The 17,337-nt window shown below is 40.9% G+C and overlaps 1 protein-coding gene across 3 annotated transcripts in view; it reads left to right on the top strand.

Moving 5' to 3' along the window:
- The window catches only part of LOC126175375 (fatty acid hydroxylase domain-containing protein 2), a 189,431-nt gene that overhangs the window by 143,994 nt on the left and 28,100 nt on the right, over positions 1-17,337 (top strand). For all 3 annotated transcript variants that reach the window (XM_049922147.1, XM_049922145.1, XM_049922146.1), the window contains exons 5-7: positions 4,194-4,375; positions 4,782-5,054; positions 8,041-8,209. In XM_049922147.1, the coding sequence (XP_049778104.1) occupies positions 4,194-4,375; positions 4,782-5,054; positions 8,041-8,209 (624 nt within the window). The remainder of the gene's footprint in view (positions 1-4,193; positions 4,376-4,781; positions 5,055-8,040; positions 8,210-17,337) is intronic.

The raw sequence follows: 17,337 nt of genomic DNA, 5'->3' as shown, positions 1-17,337 counted from the left end.
CTCAAAGAATTTGTATTCCCATGTCAGAACATTTACATCTACATGTATACTCTGCAAATCACATTTAATTAACTGGCAGAAGGTTTATCGAACCACCTTCACAATTCTCTATTATTCCAATCTCGTATATCGCGCAGAAAGAACAAACACCTATATCTTTCTGTACAAGTCTGATTTCCCTTATTTTATCATGGTAATCGTTTCTCCCTATGTAGGTCGGTGTCAAAAAAATATTTTCGCATTCAGAGGAGAAAGTTGGTGATCGGAATTTCGTGAGAAGATTCCATCGCAATGAAAGACGCCTTTCTTTTGATGACATCCAGCCCAAATCCTGTATCATTTCAGTGATACTCTCTCCCCTATTTCACGGTAATACAAAACGTACTGCCCTTCTTTGAACTTTTTTGATGTACTCTGTCAGTCCTATCTGGTAAGGATCCCACACAGCGCAGCAGTATTCTAAAAAATGATGGACAAGTGTAGTGTAGGCAGTTTCCTTAGTAGATCTGTTACATTTTCTAAGTGTCCTGCCAATAAAATGCAGTCTTTGGTTAGCCTTCCCCACAACATTTTCTTTGTGTTCCTTCCAATTTAAGTTGTTCATGCCAAGTATCATCGCCAGAATCCAGCATGGTCGCATGAAGTGAAAATGATGACTCCACAGCAGCATGTTCAAGCAGTAGTGTGGTTTGCAGAAACAAAATTGCCAATTACTGTGCAAAGAAATTATTGTTGTGTGTATGAATGTAATCCATCTGATGTGAAAACAAATAAGGAATGGTACAGAAAGTTTCTGGCAACAGGAAGTGTTCTGAAACACTCTGGCAGTGCACGTTACGTAGTTTCAGAAGAGACAGTGGAGGACATCAGACTAACGTTTCTCAGAAGCCCACGTAAGTAAATTCGTCAAGCATCTAGGCAACTTGATGTACCTCAATCAACACTGCATCATATAGTTCACCAGTGTCTTTGTATGTGTGCTTACAAATTGCAAATTCTGCAACATCTGACGCCGAACGACAAACCACACCGACAACAATTTGCTGAGGGTATGCTGCAGCGTATTGATATGGAGGCCAGCTTTCTGGAAAGATGAGGCAAACTTTCATCTATCAGGAATGGTTAATAGGCACATTGTTTGGATTTGGGGTTCACAAAATCCCGACATTGTCATTGAACATGTACATGATAGCCCTAAGCTAAACATCTGGTGTGGGCTAATTCACGACAGGATTGTTGGACCGTTCTTCTTTGCGGAACAAACAGTGAATGGGTCAGTGTATTTGGACAAGTTGGAGCAGTTTGTGTACTCTCAGATACGAGACTTGCAACCCAACATTATTTTTCAACAAGATGAAGCTCTGATGCATTGGTCAATGGCTGTTCGCAAGTTCCTGGATAGGAAATTTCCCAGTCGTGGGATCGGATGCAGAGGACTCATTGCCTGGCCACCATGTTCACCCGACATTACACAGCTTGATTTCTTCATGTGGGGATTCGTGAAGGACTGCATGTATATGTGACCAACATGGACAATATTCCTACGTTGCGAAATCATATCACTAAAGCGATTGCAACAATAACAGAGGAAATGTTACAAAGAACTTGGCAATAAATTGAATATAGACTCGATATTTGTTGTGCTACAAATGGTTCACATATAGAGGTGTATTGATGATAAATAATAAATTCTTTGAGATGCTCTACACTGTGGTGCATTTTTTCATTGTCACATCTACTCTGTGGAACCCCCCCCCCCCCACCCCCCCCCCCCACCCACCCCTCTTTGGATCTTCGAAATCAGGGAGCTTTAAGTGGGACACCCTGTACTATTGGGATCACTTACTGTAGCCCCAACTCAACTGATAATTGCACAATATCAGAAATAATGTAGTTACTCAAGAACTTTATACCAGAATTAAAGCTGGTATGCACTTTTTTTTTTTTCAGACATTAATTTGGTTATGTTATCTACTTACCACAAATAATTTACAATTGCTATGTACATGTAGATCTAGACACCTCTCATTGTTCACAATCTTGAGTGTGCTGTTGCATTCACACTAACCATTTCAATACCATGACTATACCTTCACCATATTTATGGGCTGTGAGACGCCATGATTTAGAGAACCATGAGCCTGTGCTACGAGGGTAATCCCTAAAGTAAGATCTCCTTTTTTTTTTTATAAGTACACAGGCCTGTTTATTTCTACAATGGTTTACATTAGTTTACAGCTTGAACCTTTAGCTATTTTTTGACATATTCACCATTTCTGTCGATGCATTTTTGTAGATGCTGTGGCAGTTTTTGTATGCGCATGTCATACCAGCTTGCTGCCATGCTGTTCAGAAAGGTATGAACCTCTTCTTTCACCTCGTCGTCGGAGCTGAATCGGTTTCTGGCCAAATGTTCTTTTAACTTTGAACAGGTGATAGTCACTGGGTGCCAAGTCAGGACTATAGGGTGGGTGGATGATTATGTTCCACTGAAACTGTTGCAGGAGAGCAACGGTTTGCCGAGCGATGTGTGGGCGAGCATTGTCATGGAGAATGTGTACATCCTTGCTCAACATTCCTCTTTTCTGGTTCTGAATTGGCTGTTTGAGTTTTTTCAGTGTCTCATAGTACCTGTCAGACATCATCCAGGGTGATCTGCCAACCTTCACGCACGCTTTGCTCAACCTTCAACACTGTCTCCTCAGAAACTGACGGTCTCCCGCTTGTGAATTTCAGTCCAACCAGCTGCAAACACTCTACACCACTTACAAACATTTTTGACATCCATGCCCAACTCACCATACACTTCCATCAATTGGCGATGGATTTCAATCAGTGAAAAAAAGAAAGGAAACCTTACTTTTGGGATTACCCTCATAGATCTCTTTAAACACTGTGTGATGTAGCCTGGGATCTTTTGAGCACCTACAATTTCATTGCCAAAACATGCACGAACAAGCATTAGTTTCTTGTATCGCAAACAAAGCTTAAGATACATTTAAACAATTTTGATTCTGGGCAATAAATTGCAACAACTCTGTTTTGGAATAAAGTATTAATATGATTACCATAAAACATCAACTGCAAAACATACAAATTATATAATATAATATTTAGGTTATAATAGAAGGAAACATTCCACGAAGGAAAAATATACCTAAAAACAAAGATGATGTGACTTACCAAATGAAAGTGCTGGCAGGTCGACAGACACACAAACGAACACAAACATACACACAAAATTCAAGCTTTCGCAACAAACTGTTGCCTCATCAGGAAAGAGGGAAGGAGAGGGAAAGACGAAAGGATGTGGGTTTTAAGGGAGAGGGTAAGGAGTCATTCCAGTCCCGGGAGCGGAAAGACTTACCTTAGGGGGAAAAAAGGACGGGTATACACTCGCACACACACACATATCCATCCACACATATACAGACACAAGCAGACATATTTAAAGACCAAATATGTCTTTAAATATATGTCTGTGTGTGCGCGCGAGTGTATACCCGTCCTTTTTTCCCCCTAAGGTAAGTCTTTCCGCTCCCGGGACTGGAATGACTCCTTACCCTCTCCCTTAAAACCCACATCCTTTCGTCTTTCCCTCTCCTTCCCTCTTTCCTGATGAGGCAACAGTTTGTTGCGAAAGCTTGAATTTTGTGTGTATGTTTGTGTTCGTTTGTGTGTCTGTCGACCTGCCAGCACTTTCATTTGGTAAGTCACATCATCTTTGTTTTTAGGTATATAATATAATATTTTGTACACAAGTGTAAATATTCCGAATCAACAAAGTATCCACAGGGAACAGAAAAGACAAAAGGAGTATTGCTCTGATTAGTATGGTATTGGAAAACGTAAAGACATATAAGGAATGACAACCACATATAGTGTTAGCAATATATAGGCTCGTCTCAATTATTGCTGTAGTAGTTCCATATAGAATCACAATCTGATAGATTACACTGAAAAGAAAAAATACGATAACTCAATATTGTGTATTAAACTTTTACAGTGAAAACACATGGAAATATTTGTTTTGATAGACATGACCTGCATGTTTCTAGATCTTAAATGCATCAATATTTACTCATCATTAATAATAAAAAAAATGTCTTTGGAGAAAGGAAAATACTGCACCTTTCTCATAAAAAAGATTGAATTTGCTGGCAGTTTTCTTCATAAAACTTATCCATGTACAGGTGATAGGCTGGGTCGTCTTTAACCAAGTTGTTGTGGGTCTGCCGACAGCGTTCCTCAGCTACTTGCTAATGCAGTGGAGAGGCTTTCCGTCATTACGAGAACTGCCTACTTTTCATTGGGTTCTAGCTGAAATGGCAGTTCATATCCTCATGGAAGAAGTTGGATTCTACTATTCTCATAGGTAGGAAATAAATAAGATGTTAATCTTGTTGTGGTATAAACTATTTGTTTGTACTCAGAAATTGTTGCTGATTATTAACACTGTGTGTGATTCTTTCCAAAGAAGAAGAGAAACTGTGACTGCTGAAAGGTACTATAAAGTTCCTTGAACAGCACAAATGTGAAACAATTATTCCATTCTGAAGATTTGCTATGAGATACAGACACAATCATTAGTTTTAGTATGTTTGTTATATTAGTTGCAGTTCCTACTCACTGAAGATTGCTAAACAATTATTATTCTAAAAGTTTAACGTCTGCATATGTCATTTTCTGGGAAACCTATGATTTCTGAACCAGTTAACTTTTGCTTATTGTTTGTTTTGCAGTTGTCTCAATGAATTTTCACTTGAAATATTATGTTACAGGTTGTTGCATAGCCGTCAGCTTTATCGCCACATCCACAAGAGGCATCATGAATGGACAGCTCCAGTTGCTGTGACAGCAATTTATTGTCACCCGGTGGAGCATATTTTTTCAAATTTGTTACCACCTTTCTTAGGTGTTTTTATTATGGGGTCACATGTTGCAACAGCCTGGCTGTGGTTTTCACTTGCTATACTATCAACATTGAATGCTCATTCAGGCTACCATTTGCCTTTCTTCCCATCACCAGAAGCGCACGATTTTCATCATCTTAAGTAAGTTTATTCTTTATTATCATCATTTACTATAGTGTTGCTGTTATATCTTTGCAAAGAAAGTTTGAATGGACATTACAAAAGCTGATATATAGATGAATTAGTATGTTACATTGCAGCTGTGCCCTGAAATTTACTGACAGGTTAAGATTGTGTGTCAGACAGGAACTAAAACCCAGGTCCTAGTGTTTTGTGAACTATGTTGTAATCTCCTGAGCAATCCAGGCATGACTCATGACTGCCTTCAGACTGTTTATTTTACTCCTAAGTTAAATGTCACTTTTCTAATCATAAATTTGATGTGACACAGAGAAACAACACAAAGACAGAATAATAGGGGATTGAGGAACAGAGATGAGATATGGTCATTTTGAATTGCTCTCATGTGTTCAGCTTTACATTATCATCCAGATGGTGTGATGTTTCGGTAAACTGATTTCTTGTTATCATTAGAAAGTCTTGAAGACTGTCACCCTATGGCTGTATCTGCACCTTCATGTTGTTGATCCCAGGCCCTTGATGGCTTCTTTGCAAAGATGAAGTAACAAGTAGCTTGAACATTTCTCAGTTCAAATATAATTATTTGCATGAGATAGGAAAGCTTCTGTCCACAAAACAACATGGATTGAGAAAGCATCACTTGTGTGAAACACAGCTTGCTCTTTTCTCACATATACTGAGAACTATGGACGAAGGGCAACAGACAGATTCCATGTTCCTTAATTTCTGGAAAGTGTTTGATACGATCCCCCGCTATAGACTGTTAACAAAGCTGCGAGCATATGGAATAGGCTCCCAGATATATTAATGGCTTGAAGACTTCCTAAGTGGAGCAGTAATCTGCAGCTGTTTGTTGATTGCACTGTGGCGTATGCGAAGGTGTTGTCATTTAGTGACTGTAGGGGCATACAAGGAGACTTAGCCAAAATTTCTAGCCAGTGTTGTGAATGGCAGCTTGCTCTAAATGTAGAAAAATGTAAGTTAAAGCTGATGAGTAGGAGAAACATTCGGGTAATTTTTGACTACAACATCAGTAATGTGCTGCTGGACACAGTTCTGTTGAAATATCTAGGCATAATGTGATGATGAAGTCCCATACTCCGTAACAGAGCGTAGGGGACATTGCGGGAGGCCCGCACCACTGTACTAGGCAAGGTCTTAGTGGAGGTGGTTTGCCATTGCATTGCCTTCCTTCCGACTGTAATGGGGATGAATGATGATGATGATGATGATGATGATGATGATGATGATGATGACACAACAACACCCAGTCATCTCGAGGCAGGTGAAAATCACTGACCCCGCCTGGAATCGAACCCGGAACCCTGTGCTCGGGAAGCGTGAACGCTACTGTGAGACCACGAGCTGCAGATTAGGCATAATGTTGCAAAGCAATATTAAATCAACATGTAAGAATGATAGCAGGGAAGGCAAATTGGTGACAGTTTTATTGGGGGAATTTTAGGAAAATTGGGTTCATCTGTAAAGGAAACCACATGTAGAGTAGTAGTGTGCCCCATTCTTGACTACCGCTGCAGTGTTTGGAATTGCCAGGTGGGCAGTTGAAAGGAAGACATAAAGCAACTCGGAGGCAGGTTGCTAGATACGTTACCAGTAGGTACAATCAGCACTTATGGTATTATGGAGATTCTTCGTGAATTCGAATGGTAATCCCTGGAGGAAAGATGACTTTCTTTTCACAAAACACTATTGAGGAAATTTAGGGAACTGGCATATGAACAGAATGATTCTATTGCTACCAAAATACATTTTGTTCAAGTACCACAAAGATAAGAGAATTAGAGCTTGTCTGGAGGCATGTAGACTGTCGTTTTTCCCTCACTCTATTTGTGAGTGGATCAGGAAAGGAGATGACTAGTAGTGGTACAAGGTACACTTCTGCCTTGCACCATATTGTGGCTTGTGGAGGATGTATATAGATGTGCAAGTGTGGTGTCAGGCATAAGCTATAACCTTCAATCGCCATACTGCTGCCTTTTGTTTCGAGATAATGCTGGAGCATATTTATGGCTCTTTGGTTAGCTTAGCATGACTAGATTTTCTAATTGACTGGCATTGTACTTGAAGCCGGTCTCCATGCTTTACTAAGCTGAAAACCATTATCTTTATTAAAAATGTGTCCACAAATTCTTTTAGGATGCAGTCCAAAAATGTATTGTAATAAATTGGTCCCACCATATGTCATGATACATGCTATGGAGGCATAGTGCTCTGCACCAGCTGACTGTTCATTGTTACTTAGGCATATGGCACCTGTACTGTGGTGCACCTCTCATGTGTAAGTCTGGACAGTCTTGTTTATTTAAATTTCCCCACAGTGGCATGACATGTGGTAGATTCTCAGTTATGAGACTTCTAGTCATTCTCCAGGCCTCATCAAAGTTTTGGTCTTTGGCAATGTATGGGATATGTGCTTGATTTTGTGTTTCTGTGGTGTTCTTCCAATTTTAAAATATAAGAGAAAAATGTCATTGGTACAGATTTTGCTTTTTTCTCATGTACAACAGATGACATAAGCTTCCTAGCTTGAAGACTCATCAGACCTTATTGTTGTAGCCATTCTCCCAAAATTTGTCTGCAGGTGTCATAATTCTTTTATTAGGCTTTATTGTGGAAATTTCAGAAGTTCTGTGTACCATTGTGCCTAGGACATCTTAACATTGCAACATGTGGTGTTCGTTGTTACTTCTAAATCTTCGTTGCACCTTATGTCTCTTGAGTCATTTTTCAATCTTTCGAACATCTGAATATCTTGCAATTTTTTCCTCTTTTCTATCTTTCACTGCCTGCTGATGAAAGAATTATGTTTTTAACTGTTGTGATTGTCTTAGTTGTTCTCCACTTATTTCTGTTCTAGCTGGTTAATAAACTTTGTTTCCCTCTTTTGCGGGATGATTAATATTAATTTGTTACTTTCATTTTGAATTAATAATATAAATCTACATAATAGAAATTTTTTGCACAGGTTCAACCAGTGTTTTGGTGTTTTGGGAGTCCTGGATCGCTTGCACGGTACAGACACCGTGTTTCGTAGTACACGGGCTTATGCACGGCATATAATGATGCTTAGCCTCATACCAGCACGGGAAGCATTTCCAGATGAAACCAAATGCAAACCAAAATTTGTGCAGTGTGTAAGTGAAAATTAAATAATTGGTTGAAAGTGTTGGAGGACTATATATTTTACACAGTTGTACTTCATTATCTTGCACTATTTACTCCTTGAATGTAAACATAATTATCATATAATTTTCAGTTTTCACACCCGCAGCCATCATTTTATGATCTGGATTTAAATGACAATATCCAATTGATAATCCATCTCTTAACACACAAGGTTCTTGTTGCTTTTTCTTTCTAATTTTTCTACCTTAGTTATGCAGCTTGTTTTCAGTGAGGAACAGTTGCACCCAAGTTGCTCAAGTACCTCATCAGAATTACAAGATTCTATAAGTGGATCAAGTAATCAATTTCATTAATGGTGATCGTTTCCTACAGCTTGCCCAACATAGTAGTTACAAACAAAAAATCAATTTTATAATGAAGGAAAGATGCTTTTAAGCATCCTCTAGTGATATTTTAGATGCACACTCTGTAATCAGACCACAGTGTCCCAGAAACTTTGTGTAGATAAGATATGGTTAATTCCAGAAAACACTGTATTTTGTATTTGTTTTCACTTAGCAACACGTGGTATCAAAACAGAGCAACACATGGTATCGAAACAGAATTGCTGCAGGATCCATGTTGATAGCTATGAAAATTATCTTGTCTTCATGTACAAGTGTATGTAGAAGTTTATATGATCTACAGTACTACACGTTTCAATTGTTTCCCACAGCCACTACACCAGTCACAGTCCTCAGTAAATAAGTAAAAATAAAAATGAGGAATAATTATCTACATGCTGCTGAAGTTGAATTCGTCTTCCATTTCAAAATAGATTTGCTTGCTGATCATTGGCTGTGCCAGTCACAGAGTTTCTCAGAGAGGAGAAATACGCACTGGATATCCAAATTAATCCGAGCAACAGCTCTGAAGTTACCAATACAGCAAACAATGAGATAGCAACATAAGCCTGAAAGTTCTTACTGTAGTGTCCACAGTACACTAAAGAAATTGGCAAAAGCACTATTTTTGTATAAATCTTCCTCACAGCTTGTGGAATTTATGTTCAAATTTTTCAATATCTTGTTATTTTACTGTAGCTGTAAGGTAGTTGATGAGAAAAATAGATTGAGCACATTGTGGAGATGAAATACTATAAACAAAAATTGAAATCCCAGGCCTTGGATGTTAATGAATATTACATTGAATAATCCTGTGAAAGCTATACCACATTATTGAAGTCACATTCATTCAAGATGACATTGCTAAAAGTTGGAGATACCCAAAGGGAAGCTTTTTTGAAATCAAGCACTGGAAGATAGTTTTGTCAAAAGTATTTACAATCTTTATTTTCAGATCTTCTATGTAACTTTAATGACTAATGATTGTGGGCATCTAATTGTACTTTGCCTTGTTGTCAATAGTATTGCACACTGTGGGGAAGAAGAATATAGTGAAACAAACAGTGTCATCTGTACCTGTAGTTACAGGATTTGATGAAAAGGGAAGAAAAGAGTTAAAAAATTGTAAACAAAGATATCAGTAAAGATGTACTTTGCAATAGGTACAGCCACAAACAAGAAGCTGAATATTGTAGTTCTGATTTTGTAATTAAAAGGTGCGCGGACTCGCACACAGCAACACCACACACACACACACACACACACACACACACACACACACACACACATTACATTTTGGGCTACATCCTAACTGGGCTGAATGGTTCTCTTTGATAGAGCAAGTGAACTGGATGCGGAACTGGTGAGAAGTTAAAAAAGGACAAGGGCGAGAGAGAGAGAGAGAGAGAGAGAGAGAGAGAGAGAGAGAGAGAGAAGAGCTAGTCGGAAAGCAAATTCTTATTTGCACTGTAAAACACACAAATATACTAATGTTCAGAAAGAAACAGAACACCTTGTACAACTAGAGATAGGACGTTCATATTCACAGAACATGTATATTAGTATACTCTGCAGAGATGATTGGCCTTTTAGTCACCTCAGTATGGCATGTGTTGCCTAGTAGGCACGTATCTGCCATGGGCTGGGATAACTTGATCTGTGTGTGATGGCACCGACATGCAAAAGGTGTGAATGGCATCTTGTAGTAGCCATTCATGCTGCATTCAACTGGTTCCAAGGTTCATCTGTGGAGTTTGGCATTGGGTCACAGCACTGCAACTGTCATTTCACCAAACCCTACACATTTTCCATTGGCAACAAGTCTGGTGATCTGGCGGGCCAGGGAAAAATATACATGTTCAAGCAGCAGCATGTGGTTGTGCAATGTCTTGCTGAAAAACCGCGTCTGGGGTGTTGTAAAGAAATGGTACAGCTACGGGCCGCGGGATGTCATTCACGTGCATCACACTGGTCACAGTGCCCTGGGGACATGCACCAACTGTGATTTGTGGTTGTACGCAATAGCACCCGCACAATAAGGCCTTGAGTTGGCACTGGTTCTCTTGTGCGAATGCAGTCCCTGTGATGCCACTCCCTCTCTCTGCATTCAACCAATATGTGGCCATTATTTTCAAACAAATAGAACCTGGATTTATCCAGAAACACTACTTGATGCCATTCCTGTCCCCTGTTACATCATTCCATACACCATTGCCATCTAACATGTTTCTGCACATTCGTTAGAGGTAGGCAGAGGAGTGGACAACATGCACATGACACATAACGAAATAAATGGCGGTTGACTGTTACCCCTGTACAACATGTTACACTGTTCCACTGTTGTGCCAGAGGTGAGGAGGACACAGCTCTGCCCTGCAATGCCATTCGGATGAGGTGTCGATCTTCTCAAGGGATGATCTGGGTGGTGCAACCTGACCCACCTTGTCGTGTTCTACAGCTTTCCATGAATTATTTTGCATGCACTCGTTGCACTGAAAAAACAGTTCATTCCACAAGAGCAGTAATTTCCCAGATGGATGCATCACATTCTCTCATGCTAATAATGCACCCTCTTTCAAAAATGCTGATTTGACATTTGACAGTACAGTTTGCAAACATGTCTGCAAGGCATCCTGCATGTCTGCTCAAGTCACACTGATCCATTACCTTCGGTTTTTAGTGACAACGAGAGCTGCAGGTACTTTTTACCAGTAGGTAGTGTTGCACCGCGATATCGATGTTGACCTTGAATCTGTGGACTGACATGGTTCAAATGCTAATCATTTCTGCCGAACATATTAATATACATGTGCTGTGTACATGAAAGTCCTGTCTCTAGTTGCTCAAGGTGTTCTGTATTTTTCTGAACCAGAGTGTAAGAGTTCAGATTTCGTTTGTAGTAGAGCAACCTATTACTTGGATCATTCGCTTTTAAGCTGTGTAATAAATGACAGTGGGAGGTGAAAGGGGGGGGGGGACCATGTATCCTTGCATTATTGCCATACAAAATGTTGTGCAGCAAGATTAATGAAATGAACTGTTGCAGTTATAATGTTATCATCTCACTAACAAGGGAATGGTCAGACTTGTCATGTCGAAACCTGTGTTGCTTTTTTTACCACTGTGAGTTAACATTGCAAGAAGTCTGTATGCAGAATTTTAGCTGCTGACATGACCTGGAAGTCTGTAAACAATTTCATGAAGTAAGACATTATTGTCACATGGTTTCCACGCTTATAACTGCCTCTCGTCCAACCCTAACCTCTCTCGCTACGTTATACCAACGCCATCTAGGGACAAGGTGGCGTTAGCTACGTGCGACTCTCTTGCCACAGCGGTGAGAGAGCTGATTCCCCCAGTGAAAGCGATCATATGATAATTAAACATTCGTTGAAAAATATGGCTGATATCTACGACATTCTTTCCAAATAGCTATGAAATAGACACAAATAAATATACGATTTAGAACATGTCCAAATTTTATTTCTTGTAATTACCGCAAAAATGCGAAACATCGATACAATGTTCAAAACATAGGTTTTTTGTGCACCAAGAACATACAAGCAAAGACGACATATGACAGCCCTGCGAATCACAGACGTTGCTAGATGTCCGTAGACAAAACTGGGCTGGTGTTAGGAATGAATCAGGCCTAATATCAACATATTTCGAGGAGTGCCACGCATATTTAATCAAATTCTGAAATCGTGGAGAGGAAAATTGATAATGTACTACTGATTGCAGCTTGAGAATATTGTCACGGTGATAGACAGTAAATTGCAGTGATCAGCACACAATAATTAGTTTTCTGTAAAATGCCTTCCACTGGCGGAAAAATTCTCTGTCTAAAGGTTGAATTACGTTGGTCGTGCTGGGTGGAATCTGAAGTATCTCTACTTCTTTGTCAAGGTGGGCTCGAAATACAGCTTTTAATGAATCAGACCTTTTATGACCTGACCACAAATCTAGAAGAAGAAGAGATTTGTTCCCGCAGAACGGAAGAAAAGCATGACGTGTGAAAAGTGTAACGTTTTCGTTTCCCATTTTTCCAGACTTCGATGCATCTACTACAAGACTGTTTGCATAGAACATTGTTCTTTTGACAAGTGGTCCAAAACGTCCAGTTGGTTCTTGAAGACACACATATATTTTAGGCAGCAATGAACCATCCAGACTAATTATGGACATTATAGTGTATGAATGGGTGAGCGCAGTCGTGGACAGCGCAATCGCCTCAATATGTTTTTCCCCTTTGAATGACAGTGTTCTTTTCGCACGCATTTCTTTTTGAAAACCTGATTGATCTGCACTGTACACGTACGATTCACTAAAACTAGCGATCTTATTTTTTTACATTCGTAAGAAAAGCTTCTATCATTTCGATTTGTGTCACTTCATTTTCTGACCTGTTTCTCGATACAAATTTTGTTATTTTTCTTGCCACAATTTTATGTGATGTTTTGAAGCGACTAATCCAACTTTGAGAAGCTGTAAATTCTTTAGCGCCTATCGCGTTGGCAATCTCTAACGCCCAATCACGCAAAGTTGTATTGCTCACACCAAATGACCGTTGTCTGGCATTGGTAAATAACTCAAAGTCGCGCATTTATCTCCATCGCAATTTCCAGTCGACTATTGCGTCGTTGAGCGACTTGCTTTTTCCATCTATAAAATTCACCTTCAGAACGGACAAAGCGATACTTATTTTGAACAGTACTGACACGTAGGCGTTTCTTACCACTTTCGTTCAACCAATACGTCACCGCTTTTTCTTTGCCTGATAAGGTAATTGTAGTTGCTGGTGTTACTTTCGGAGATAATTGATGATGGTACGTGGGACTATCACTCGAAGAGTCTTCATGAGTGCAACTTTCGTCGGTGTCTTCGCCGTCTGTAGAGTCACAGTCTGCAATATCGAGTGTTCCAGTTGTTTCTAGCCACATGTCTGCGCCATTTACATACTCGTCTAGAAGTTTAACAACCATGTCACACAACACATAGTCTCCACGCGTGTTTTCTGTTGGTTGCTTCATTTGGCATCTGTGGTATATCTCCATGGCAAGCAGCAAAACATTTACAGGGTTCGCCATCACCTGTGAGGGGAGATTGAATGTTCACTGTAAAGTGGCTTGCGGAGTACAGATGAACATGTACAGAACATCTTTCATATCTCTAACCAGTTTCAGGACGGTATGTTTCGAAATAGTACCAGAAATTAGAAGGATGTGCATGCCACAGAAACAAATATTCGTTTCCCCTTTCCACCAAAACCTTGCAGCGATACTCGTCTTTAGTGAACGCCGCGATAAGACGGCCGCACTTCCCGACCATGCACCCAACGCTCGCGACTCGTCATTTCCAGGGGTGGCCAGCCGTCACTGCAAGCGCCAAGCAGGAAACACAGCCATGTTCGTGATTCTTTTTAAGGGACTTCCAGTTCATGTCAGCAGCTACAATTTTGCAAACGGACCTTTTGCACAGTTAAATAACAGTGCTAAAAAAATCAATACGTGTTTCGGCATGACAAGTCTGACCGTTCCCTTGTAAGTTGTTATGAGCTCAAAAGCAAAAACACATTACATGAAACAAAAACGTAAAAACCATTATTGTGGTTGAAGTAAACTGTCATATCAATTATTCACTGTCCACTGGATGCACAAGTCTTTAATCGCTTTAAATATTCTGAACTGAATAACTGTTCTGACTGAAAAATAGTTTCAACTGTTCTGTTGCGGACCGTCGATGGTCGAACCCGGGACTCCAGTTGGCAGAGTTAAAACCCGGGTTTTTCATCAGGAGGTCGAGCAGTTCAATAGCTTCGAGGGGCAGTGCAGAGTGATACAGCAGTATTTGGAAGTATTCCTTTATTCAGCTAGTTCACAGAAGCGTAATGTCGGCACACAGCTCAATGATGGAAGTCAGCTGCACTCGCCCGGTCACCGCTCACCGCTTACCGAGGCATAGTGACGGGCGCCGCTCTACTGCCCACGATTCTGGAGACTGTTACAGTCCCTGGTCTCCACCGCCCTCCGTCCCGTTTGGCCTGCTGTGTCCGATCACAGGACATAGGTGGTTGTACTGGTCACCTGTGGCCCTCGGCCACTGCTGCTCCCAGGACAGGACCAGACTCGAACCCGTGCACTCCTGGACGCCATCCTGCAACTTGCTGCTAGTGGTGCTTGCCAGATGGCAACACCCGCCGTTGTCCCTAACGCTGTTTCAGTGCTGCTGCGACTCCCACAGCGTACACCTCGCCCGTACCCTGGTGTGCCAGGTGGGAAGCGAACGTGGCCCGTCCTGGACCCGCTGCAGACCGCTGTCACTGTCCTCCTTCAGGCAGACCGTGCAATCTCCAAGTACCCAGCTGCCGTTCCGTCCCACCCCAGTGTTGTGTCCCCGGAGGCTGAATACAGCCCAAACAAGTAAATAGAAACAAAGTACAGGTTTTCACAGAATATTTACAACGTCACTGCCAGACTGGCTCCTATAAGCATAGACCAGCACAGGTCCGACCCGACTCTTGACTGATCTGGCTGTTGTAATGTTCTAATATGTTCCAATACTTTATTAACTGTGATAGATCCTTCCTGTGCATTAATAAAGGAATGCAACGTTTCCAAAAACACTGAATTTAATGTCTAGTTTAAATATGTCCGATTCTGCGTTGGTAATATCTCCAGAACCCCTTCTGGATGAAACAACATTCCCTGTTACAAAGTTAAAGTTGTTTCACCCTTACGTGATGCTGGGAGACGGAAATCCTTCCCCACAATTTCACAAACTGTACAATTTATAATTATTCCACTCTCCCGCAGTTGCAACCTCCTTATTTTATCTGCTCTCTGATTGGTATAACAAGTGACCATCACCCATATTGGCATAAATATCGAATATAACCAATGCCTCCCTACCTTCTGGAAGTAGGAATGTGTCGATAACACCTCTTTCTCACAATATGATCCATTCGTAATCCCCAGGAACAATCTAACTTTGCATGTACTACTGTCCAAAAAGCTGGTCGATTAGGGCAAATCATCACTTGTACTTGCATACAATGCTCCATCTCCTTTAATGGTAGTACTCCGTGAGCTTCTCTGTTCGCTGAAATAAAAAGTATGTCTTGCATCCTAATCTGCACCCATTTCCCGTTCTCCTTCCATTTCACTGGGTATGAATGAATAGTGTAACACTCATAACGTGAATCAACTCTGACTACTGGAAAATTGACATCGATGTAAACTCGCGCCCCATCCGTCCTCACCTCTACCAAGGACACATGAAAGAATATTGGTATAGTGGCCCGTATTACTTCCACAAAATGTTCTATATCTGGTGGAAATTGCCTCTTCGCTAATTGTAATCCTAAAAAATAATTCCCGATAGTACACTCAGCCCCTATCGAACTCTCTGAAATCACCCCCCCCCCCCCCCCCCCCTGACCATACAATGACAAAACTAAAACAACAAACAAGAAAAACGCAACTATTATTGGACCCACAAAAAAAAAAAAAAACAACCACCACGCAAATTATCCCTTGATACAAAAACACAAAATGTAAACATGCCATACAATATTAAACATATAATAATTTACTCCCTCCATGCTCCATGACCGTAACGCATACGGAACGTTATGCGTTCGCAGTTGTTGCTCTGCTGCGACCTTCTCCTTCCGTTTGCTTTGCCTAGCCTCTGCAATTGGGTCACTTCCTTGTAATTGAGGTAATCCATCCAACATTCCTTTAAAAGGCTTTACTCTACTTACGTGGATAACGGATGTTTTTGTTGGTAGGTGCACTTTAACATTTACAGGCGAAGTCATCACAACCTGGTATGGTCCGTGGAACTTTGTCAAGAATTTTTACGTCTTTCCCTTAGGTGTCTATGGATTCGTGATTAGTACCCATTGACCTACCATGTACTGTGGTAAAGGTCCCAACCCCTTATTCTGTTCTTCCTGCCCTTCTAATGCTTTTGTACTGGCCTTCTGTACCCTCTTCCAGACTTCCCGTGTTGTCCGTGCAAATTTCCTCACTACATACCCTTTAGCTCCCGGTTTCGGGCATAGAACGTCAAACAGTGATGGCATCTTTCTTCCATAGACCACCTCGAACAGTGACATTCCGCCCCCCAAATGTATTTTGGTGTTAAAACTCGATACCACGTACGGATGATAAATGTCCCTGTTATCGTGGTTTCCATTCACTCAACAACTTAGCATTATGAGGGGGTAGTTTGTGTTGTTGCCCCAGATGATAATTAGGCGAAATGTTTGTCAGGATTTGTAAGCGGTGGGACCTTGAGGTACGGCAATACACAAACACGAGAAGTAAGTTTAAACAGTTTTATTAACAAAAGTTGATTATAAAACACGCATGCTACGCGCACCGATCGTCACTGTTTCTGACATCCTAACAGTGGCTAATTACGGTCGTATAGAAGGCTCCATGGTGAGCTAAGAAAAGAGACATATTCACGCCCGAGGCCGCGCTAGTTAATCCTGCGTGCTGTGGACGGCAGCCCGTGGCGTACTCTGCGTTGTAGTTCCAGCCGGACGCACGTCTACTGATCGAGCAAATTGTCAGCATTCCAGACAGATCGGCTGGCGAGCACGTGTTATATACCGTACAGCTGCATGCAATCCGTAGGCTCTTACATCACTCTCCCCAGAGAAAAAGAGCAACCATAGGTAGCTCAAAACGACCCCCTGGATGTTACAAATCTATTTTGCCATTTGTGGCATCAGAAGGCAT

The sequence above is a fragment of the Schistocerca cancellata genome, chromosome 3 (assembly GCF_023864275.1).
Source record: "Schistocerca cancellata isolate TAMUIC-IGC-003103 chromosome 3, iqSchCanc2.1, whole genome shotgun sequence".
Lineage (NCBI taxonomy): Eukaryota > Metazoa > Arthropoda > Insecta > Orthoptera > Acrididae > Schistocerca > Schistocerca cancellata.
This window is presented reverse-complemented; position numbering and strand designations above follow the sequence as displayed.